This window comes from Macadamia integrifolia, chromosome 8 (genome assembly GCF_013358625.1).
Source record: "Macadamia integrifolia cultivar HAES 741 chromosome 8, SCU_Mint_v3, whole genome shotgun sequence".
In the NCBI taxonomy this organism is placed as follows: domain Eukaryota; kingdom Viridiplantae; phylum Streptophyta; class Magnoliopsida; order Proteales; family Proteaceae; genus Macadamia; species Macadamia integrifolia.
This window is the reverse complement of record NC_056564.1, coordinates 2,162,918-2,172,842: the sequence shown is the minus strand read 5'-3', so window position 1 is coordinate 2,172,842 and position 9,925 is coordinate 2,162,918. Positions and strand designations below refer to the sequence as shown.

At 38.5% G+C, this 9,925-nt stretch overlaps 1 protein-coding gene across 1 annotated transcript in view; it reads right to left on the bottom strand.

Moving 5' to 3' along the window:
* Window positions 1-217: 217 nt before the first annotated feature.
* The window catches only part of LOC122087474 (zinc finger CCCH domain-containing protein 24-like), an 11,015-nt gene continuing 1,307 nt past the window's right edge, over window positions 218-9,925 (bottom strand). The window contains exons 2-14 of the mRNA XM_042656624.1: window positions 9,557-9,649; window positions 9,144-9,476; window positions 8,951-9,023; window positions 7,795-7,927; window positions 7,524-7,677; window positions 7,260-7,343; window positions 6,775-6,897; window positions 5,271-5,444; window positions 5,051-5,185; window positions 2,281-2,376; window positions 1,439-1,774; window positions 737-780; window positions 218-649 (exon numbers count right to left, since the gene is read on the bottom strand). Of these exons, the coding sequence (XP_042512558.1) occupies window positions 403-649; window positions 737-780; window positions 1,439-1,774; window positions 2,281-2,376; window positions 5,051-5,185; window positions 5,271-5,444; window positions 6,775-6,897; window positions 7,260-7,343; window positions 7,524-7,677; window positions 7,795-7,927; window positions 8,951-9,023; window positions 9,144-9,476; window positions 9,557-9,649 (2,025 nt within the window). The 3' untranslated portion in view covers window positions 218-402. The remainder of the gene's footprint in view (window positions 650-736; window positions 781-1,438; window positions 1,775-2,280; window positions 2,377-5,050; window positions 5,186-5,270; window positions 5,445-6,774; window positions 6,898-7,259; window positions 7,344-7,523; window positions 7,678-7,794; window positions 7,928-8,950; window positions 9,024-9,143; window positions 9,477-9,556; window positions 9,650-9,925) is intronic.

The following is a 9,925-nucleotide window of genomic DNA, read 5'->3' as shown; positions in this document are numbered from 1 at the left end:
TGAGCGCCTTTTTTTTTGGTTGGGGGTGGGGGTATTCCAGAAAGTCCACTCCACTATTGAGAACTTCACTTCATATGCCAAGTTGGATTTATCTGACATATTTCTGTAGTTCTGGTGGTACGGTTAGATGCTAGAGCAAACCATTATCTCAGATTCATTTCATACCAGAGGAGATTGGCAATTAAAACAGAACTAAGTAATTAAAGTACAAATAATGTGCACAGAAAATAACCTCAAAATTTTATTTTAACTCTTAAATACAACACAAAACTTATGTGAAATATTAATTGAAGAAAAAAGATGTAGGATCTCCTGTGTTGATAATCTGCAGTAAGCTATTCATCCCCCCCCAAAAAAAAAAAAATCTGCAGTAAGCTAGGACATTTAATGGATTCACCCTATTTACCTCTCCAGAAGCATCACCAGTTCACAGTGTGGGGTGTGCGGGAAGAGATCGACAGCCATTGCTTTGACAGGTCGGAAAGGTTCTGAGTTGGGCATGGACTTGGCCCTGTGTCTTGCCAGACCTGCACTGCTCATGTTCCTCCACGCCCGGTTGTTCTTATTCCCTCGCTCAGTTTTGTCAGTGGATGGTGTACAAAGCTCAATCGCATTTGCCACTAAACTTTCAGGGTTGCAGGAGATGTAACTAAGAAGAGGGTACCAGGTGATGTTAAGATTAAAGCTCCAGCCAAAACGATGGAAACAAAGCATAAAGTCCAGATTGCAAACTTACACAAGCCGCCGTAAACATGGATGAGTCCTTAAAGCTTTAATAACCTGCGAGACACATAAACCAGATGGTTGATGAGTCTGGACAGATGTCAAAGACTTGGACAAAAGGAGAAAGGAGGACAAGGGAAAAGGTGGAACTGCTGGAGCAAGTCAACTACCAGCATTGAACTGAGTTCAGGGCCTGATCCAGCTGAGGGCTATCAAGGATAAGTAAATATGTAGTTCAAAACTCGCAGTTATCTCCAGGTATTTATAAAAGTCACTTGTAAAATGTAAACACAATTTTACAAACTCAAAAGGCGGGAAAATTATGGTTTTTACCGAAACGTACTGGCGAATATACATCCAAGGGCAGTTAAAAGCACATCATTTGATAAATCATGCTCTCAGTGGTTTTGTATTTATCAATATTGTGATGCCTGAAAATACTTGGCTAGGCCAACAAAGAATAACGGATTCTCTAAATAAACAGATAAATTAACCATCAACCAGGCTGCATCAATTGTAGCAATTGAGTTTTCCTGGAGTTGACACACAAGAGCCCATGCACCATCTCACTTTGGGTTACTTTTGGGCCAATAAGTACGCTCATCAATATTACTAGTTTACTACACATACACATACACCAACACCCACACATCAACACGCACATGTACACATGCAAACACACACCCACGCCCAAGAAAGGGAATATGGAACTTACAACAGGATGAAGACCAACACGTGGAGGATCAACAATGGCAACAACCTCTTTATAGTTGGGCACTTTATTATTATCTTCCAAAATGCAGCTATTCTTGATTGGTTCTTCATATTCATCCCCACCTATATTTGGACAGCCTGATGCACTTTTAACATCACTCAATTCATATTTTGATTTCTCTTCAAGATCTGGTATTTTGTCCACAGAGGCATCTTCCTTTTTCTCTCTATCATGTGTATCTTCTTCGCCACTGCTTACAGGGACATTATCAGTTACGTCTTTCTTGGGTGGCACATTTAAATACTCTTTCAAGAGAGATCCCATCACATCCTCTGCCTGTGGTCATACAAGGTAGTATGTAAATGTCAATATTTCTAAAAGCCCAGGAAACTAAGTAAATCTCTCTCTCATATCTAAAATCTGTATTTTGCAAGTTGCACACAAGCACTTTTTACTCTTTCAGTATTCTAGGGTTGTACATATTGTTGTGCACTCTTCACTTGACCATAGGGCAGATAGAGTTGAGATGAATTAGTTTGTCCGCAAGATATTTACAGGTCAAGAAGAATCAATGAGTGCATCAATAACAAACCAAGGACAAACATGGCAACTGAACTAAATGACAAAAAAAACCAAGCACTGTCTCAAACCTGGATTTTACTATTCAGTACTCTAGGGTTTTACAATACGGGGGTGCAACTCCTTACTCGACCATAGTGCAAAAAGAGTTACGATGACTTAGTTTGTCCGCAAATCTTAAGGGTCAAGAAGAATCAATGAGTGCATCAATAACAAACCAAGGACAAAATTGGCAATTAAACTAACTAAATTCTAAACCTCACCTTCCCACAGACAAACCTGCAGTTTTTTATGCCATTAATCTCTGCATTCCTGTGAGCATCAGAGACTGCAGAAGCATTCATTTCAATGCCAACAACCTGATAAGTTTCAGGTTCAGAATACAGTCAATTGAAAGAAAAGTGCTAATAGGATGTATGGTTATTCATAAATAATGTAACATGAAAATGACATAACCTCTCATTCAAAAAAATAAAACTGGAGAGAGGGAGTCGGAATAAGAAATGGAACTACATAAAGGAGCCTGAGGCTTAAAGAAAAACCCAGAGGCACACTTTGATAGGAGAGAGAGAGAGAGAGAGAGAGGGGGGGGGGGGGAACCCAAAAGGATTATGCCTCAAAGTGAGAGATGTGGAAGGCACATGCCCTGTCAATGCTACTTATCGACAAAGAGTCCATGACTAAAATACAAATTGATTTCCTTCTGTTAATTTACAAGCAGATTGTTTATGAAAATAAACTTCTTTGATTTATTTACTCATTATTATTGCTTTATATCACCATGGAAGGTTGACCCACTAGGGTATCAGAGTCATGAAAGCAGTCAAACTCATACGTCATCTAGCCGGAAAACAAAGAAGCAAAATCCATCTGACCTGCTGGTTTTTCAGACACTTTACGAAGCAGGTAAGCAGGGAACCTACCAAGTCTCGTTTTGAAAGATGAAACAAGAGTTTTAAGCACCTCAATAGACTAGGGAGAAAAAATTAAACCACCAGTGCTGTGATCCTTCTCCCTTGTTAGCTTCCTAGGCTCCATTTGATGGCTGCTTATTAGGTAATCCAGGCCCTTCCAAGATATGAGAGTCGATCAATATTCAAGATGAACAAGTGATCGGGTATATTTCGGAATGGTGACTCAATTAGGATGAAAAATCTATTTGTGTCTTGTGGTCAATGTTCTGAACAAAGTTTGTCCACCCACCCATTTTGAGTACTAGGTGTTGGATCACTGGGTGATTCCATAAATCATCAAACTGGTACAGCATTTTATTTTTATTTATTTTGCTTTAGAACGACAAAATGCAACTGGACTATTAGATAAGGCCCTCTTTGGAATCATTTTTCTTTTTGATTTTTACCTATTTAACAAAAATCATTAATGAAAACCATTTTTTATCAAAACATAAAAATTGTTTGGTAACTACACTTTGGACTGAAGAAGAGGGGCAAAGGGCTTGGATTTCTAGTTACAAAGTAAATGACTACTTTACCCCTCCATATTAGGACTTTGAGCACGAGCTCATTGAAGTTCAGCGCAAAAATAACTAAAAATCAATTTTGGCCAAAACACATAAGTGACTCTTGATCTCTTTTTGGTTTTTGTGTTTTATCAATTTTTTTAAATAGAAACAAACTCCATAAATGATACCAAATGCAACCAAAACAGTTATTGTGAACAAAAAAAAAAATGATACCAAAGAAGGCCTAAATATTAAAGAAAATCACTTTCAGCACAAATCAAGCTCGGCCACAGAACTACTGCTTAGTGCAGTTGGTGAGGTTGTGGCGCGCAAAGCCCACACTCACCAGAAGGTCTTGAGTTCGAGTCTCTAGGCTTAGCTTTCCCCCTTCTATGGTGTATCCATTGAAAGAAAAATAAAAAGAAGGACCGCCACAATATTTAAGTGCATCAAATAATAATAGTTAACAGGTAAAGGGTTCAGGCATCAATAGAACCAATAAAATTACTGGAATCCTGGGTCTGAGACCCTGCTTTGGGATTGTTTATGGGCCCACCCATGTATTAAACCATGTATTAAACAATTCAAATATGAGAAGTAATGGCAATTCTGTAAATTTTTGAAGTTACATAAAAAAGGAGGCAATTTAGTAGATCATTACATATAATCCAATTAAGATATTATATGAAAGAGGGAAAACTAGGAATGGAAATAAATTAAAGGGAAAAACATAAATAAGAGGGAAGGGGGAAGGGGGGTAATTTTGGAACAAGGAATAAAAGGGTTTAAAATAACCTACGATGGAGGGTTGTCTTCAACCATCGATAATGGCTGGGATGGTCAACCAGAATCACTTCAAGTGGAAGAATACATCATGAAACCACAGTTTGACTTGAGATTGCAGGCAAAAATTCCTCACTGCTAGACCTCTTGAATACAACCAATTGACTCACAAACCTTCAATGGAAGCAAGTCTATTCAACCAACTGAAACAGTACTAGACAGTCGGCAGTGAACCAGGCCTGAACTTCCTTCTAGATCTCAGAAACCTAGCAGGCTTTTGGACACAGATTCAGAAGTTTGAATCGCCCATGAGTGTATGACTTCTCCACAAAATTTTAGCCAAAATGGGAAAAGATGAAGGAGATCAATCCCACCCTTTAAAGCTGCAACTATTCCCCAAAACAGAACAGAGCAGGGAACACAATGACAGTATAGCAAGAATAAGAAAGGGAAGATAGAATAGGAAATAAGGAAGGAAGGAGTAGGATAAGAGGGGAAGAACGAAGGAAATTGGAAGGAGGGAAAAGAATGATTCGCACCTGATGGCTGGAAGAACACTGATCACAGGAGGGAAGAACAGAGTAGAAAGTAGAAACACAGTTGGCCAAAAGCCCTTGCAACACATCACAGTAAAACTCCACTTCCAAATCAATTCTCCAAAATCCATTTCTCTATGATCAACTAATACATTCTAGCATAAAAAGGGGAAAAAGGACTGCTAACTCGATTGCAAAACTGAAAATAACTTGAACTCAAACTCTATTAGAAGACAAGTGTTTGAACCTTACCATACCAACTCGATGAGCTAATGTTAGGCCAATTGTTCCAGTTCCACAACATACATCAAAAAGCAAGGTATCAGGACCCAGCCCAGCCCATTCGCCAGCAAGCAAGTATAACTTTTCTGCAGCAAGAGTGTTAACCTGCAGTTTTGTGAGACTTGGAAAATAAAGTTTCACCTGCATCAAACGTCGACGCAAGAGAGATGGATATAGTAAGGGTCCTGACCTGAAAAAAAGCTGTTGGTGATATAGAGAAGCGAAGATTGCAGATGTAGTCATGAATTCTAGCTTCTGCAGTGTTATTTAAGGCATCTGATCCACTAGTGGCTCCTGCCTTTTGTATGGCTAGTGGGCGCAAAGGGGCATCAGCCGGCGCAACATTTGATATTCCTGTGTGATCCTGCATGACATCCAAACCACCATACAAACAAAAACATGAGACCAAATTAAAGCATTGGACAAAAATGACAAATATCCTTCCTTCCTCCAGAAAACATGCATATGTTCTATCAAAGGATTCCAGCTCAGAGGGCAAAATCAAATAAGGAGAAGGGAATTCCTTACACCAATAATAAACAAAATCAGATCATTCTTAAAACTATCAATTCTAGAATGCCACACTTTGGACCATACAATCAGGTCCATTATTTCATAGTACATCTTCTAGATAGAATCCATTAATATATTGGTACAAAGATAGGACCCATATAACCAAGTTCCACTCTGCTCCAATCAGGTCCACCAGATGACTCTCATCGTTCAAAGCATCATTTTTCCCAAAAGAAATCCACATTTCTTTCAAGCACACAGAAAGTGTGTTGGATCCTAGGTGAGATTATTGAATAGTTTATTGTAGCCAAGAAGAGCCATTCTGCTCCAATCAGGTCCATGAAAGGATGATTCTCGTCATTCAATGCATTAATTTCACAGTTGTTTTAAGCATACAAACAATCACATTAAATAATTGGTGAGATTATTAAGCCATGGCCGAAATTTTGGCAAAATGTTTCAGTCTGATATAGATCAGAATGAAAGTATCTGTGATTTAACAAAATAAAAACCTCTTATATAAAACCCACATTTTGACTCATTCCGATTTTTTCAGTCAGTTCTCCAGTGAGATCAGGAAACATTGGAAACCCTCAAAATTTTTAAATTTCAGCTCACCCCTCCTTACAAGTGCATCCTCAGGTCTCCGCTGAACATGGTCATTCAACCCCAAACGACTTTCCCGGAGCATATCATGAATCGGAGCGACTTCCAAATCAGCTCTAATATGGTCATTCCTTACTTTCCTTCCTATTTTTGCTGCCCATCCATCTCAACTCATCTCTGCTACACATATCTTATCTATTTGACACTTCTTCACAGCCCAGCATTCCGCACCGTACATCATAGCTGGTCAAACGATTGTCCTGTAGAACTTTCCTTTAAGCTTTAAAGGAATACATTAGACACACAACACACAACACTCCGAAAGCACTTCTCTATTTCATACATCACACCTTAATCCTTTGTGAAACATCATCCTCTATATCACCTTCATTATTTATTGTTGACCCCAAATACCTAAAATGATCACTTAGCCTACTACTAAATCATAATCTACAAATACAATTCTCCAGACACTAACAACGTGACAGATCATTACAATAACAAAGTCAGTAAATTAAAACTGAGACTGAATAGCAGCCTTGCCCAAGCCTCTAATTGGTTAAAAGTGTTCGTACCTGAATTACCAATGCTGTTAGAGGAAGAGGAGGTGAATTTTCAGCAGCTCCTGAAACAAAATGTTGAACCATTCTCTCGAATTCACTTGTTATCAGTTCATCATCAACACCCAATGAGCAAACCTGCAGATCAGAGGCTAAGAAAAAGAATAAAGAACTTAAAATTGAAAGGTAGGTTTGACACCATGACGTGGACTTGATGGATAAAAAAATAGACCTTAAAACTTGGATGACATATGGGTCAAGATGTCAAGTTGGAAAAGCTCATGTCTTCATTCTGATATTCATACTATCAGTAACACATTGAGTTTCCAACCCAACTGACTTTCTGTTTAGATTGATTTAGATTAAATCTGAAACTTTTCAAGTGTTTAAGGAGTTTGTTTCTAAAATACTCTGGTTAATGAGCTTAGTACAATACGAGAACACAAACCCACTAACAGAAGAACTAAGAGGCTCCGAATTGCATAAAAAATTAGAGAGACCTGAACCATAAGCATGACTTCTGAGACGTTGGATACTGGATTTCCAGTCTCAACAGTCTGACCTGGATCACGGCCTTCTCGAACCTGAAATAAAGTCAATACAAAAAATGTATAGTGAACTGAGGAATAGTATATACAAAGTCAGGTGCATTATAAATGATAAAAATCCACCATTAAACTGTTGTGTTAGTGTGTGTAAGTTGCAACAAAGAATAAGGTGTATAACTAGTTGCCTCAGATTTCATAGAAACCACCAGAGCTTACCGTCAACTGACGCCAAAAGCCAGTATTATTTATTCTGTTCCAGACTGGAAAAGTTGAATGTTGTAAAAACTCTTGGAAGATCAAGGCAAATCTGCAAGCAATTCTAGAAACGTTTGGGCAGCCCACAGGCTCCTCAACTGCAGTCACACCCTCCCTGAAAACCCAAGGAATCATGCGTTCAGTAAACTAAGGTGACTAGAGAAGTAGATAAGTACAACTAGAATCTGTATGAATTCAGCAGATCTACAAAGGGTAATCAACACATACTGACCTGAAGTTTCCAAGCATAAATCCTACAGTTAGTTTGCCCTCTACGGAATATCCAACTGAGAACTCACACTTGTTTCGGTATTCATTCACAAGAGGTGATTCAAGAATACCCTCTAGTTTGCATGGAAGACCACCTGCATAAAATAAAATACGAGGAAAGTAATGAGTTCTAACCTTTCAATGCACTCTGGGAGAGCATCACCCATAATGAACACTACCTACACTAATGGACTCCAACAAATAAATCCCATATTAATTCATCATTGGTTACAACACTACTGACAGATGGGGTAGGGTTCAAGTGCAATGGGAGCAGAAGCTGAACATGGAAACAAAAAGATCCGGTGCAGTCATAGGAGACAGGACAGGACACTTATCTTCACAATTAGTTTGTGTACTGTGTACCCAGGGTCATTAAAACATCAACTAGCCAATGACTAGTCAGCTAACTACTGCCATTTTTAACACACCTATCGACTCAGGAACTACTCGGTCAGTCTGAAATAGTCAATCAGCTGAAGCCAACTAGGCCTCAACCAATAGGAAGCTGTTAATCAATCTCTGTTGCCTATGTGCCATTGATCTTTATAATATGGTCTGTTTCTTTTGTCATTTTATCTTTTCTTTATTGCATGTGTGTAATGCACGTGTGAGAAATGAGTAGAACCCAACCGACACGAAGCTGTTAATCGATCCCTGTTTCCTATGAGTCATTGTTCTTGATGGTATGTTTTTTTTTTTTTGCTTGTCATTTATCTTTAGTGAACAACTCACTTAAGCAAAGAAAAATGACCAGCCACAACCACCCATCATGGCTACACTACTCATCATTTTATTTTATTTTTTCCTCTTGTATACTTATTTCCCTATTCTACACAGCCTTCATGTGCAGCCTATCCTTCATGTGAGGAGCAAAGCATGATCCAGTTACTTAGCAAAATGCTCCAACTAACATCAGCAAAACTCCACGTATAATGTATAACAAAATGAGGATGACAACTTGCAAAGTTGATTAAGCCATAGATTGTCAAACATGATAGAATTGGGTCATCAGACTCATCACCACAAGACACAGACTGAGGCATGCATACGAAAGAGAGAGAATCCCTTCTGAATGAAGTATGAAGTATCATCCATAGAGGAAATAACAACATTACCAATTTCCCTAGACTTGAGAATCCACTCTGGAAGGGGAACTTTATCTGGACAGGCTTTACGTGCATTTCGACTCTACAAGGAAAAGCCCCAGAGCTCAGATTCATGGCAGCAATATGTTACAATCTAAAATCTGAAATGAGAGCATCTTCCTTTACGTATAATATTCGAAAAGTAACTGAAAAACAGGCTCACAAGTTTTTTAAGAGTTTGTAGGAGGGAACTTTTCTTGTGCTCCAACTGATCACTGTAGGGCATATGAGCAAGGGGGGTCACCACATCACTGACATTTCTTTTGCTTGAAACAGAACCATCAATTACTAACTCACTCTTCTCAACAGAGTCAGGATCCTGACAATTATTTGAAAAGACAGAAGCACCTGGATTATCGTTGGTCAAGAAAGTCTCTGTATGTTGCTTGTTACTCTCAGTAGGAGGGATTGTCGATCTAGTTTTATTCTCAAATGATCGTGGAATAATATCCGCAACCTTTACATGCCTACTGGCTATAGGTTTTCCATCCAGCATCTGTAGAAATTGAGAATGTAAGATCATGGTAAAGTGCTCTGTCAAGCACATAATACTGTAGTATGTGGTACAGAAAATACCTCAATTGCATTTTTAACCTGCTCTGTACTTTCAAAGGTCACGAAACCAACAGTCATACCCTTCTTCTTTTTAGCTGTTTCAAACGAAATTCCCTGTAAAATGAAATGACACAATGTAAGTACATTCACACAGCATTCAGTGTCTTCTCCAAATAACAAAAACATGAGTCCTACTCCAAAAAATGAAAAGCTGTAATATAGTATAGGAACGAAAGGAGCATGGATTGCAAGCCAAGAAATTTCTATATATTTCCCTCTAAAATAGAACAGCTCGCAGAGAAACAATGGACCTAAACCCGGAGTGGATCTCCCAAGAACTCAAAAAATATATATATATATATATATATATTTTTTGGTGGGTTTGGGGGG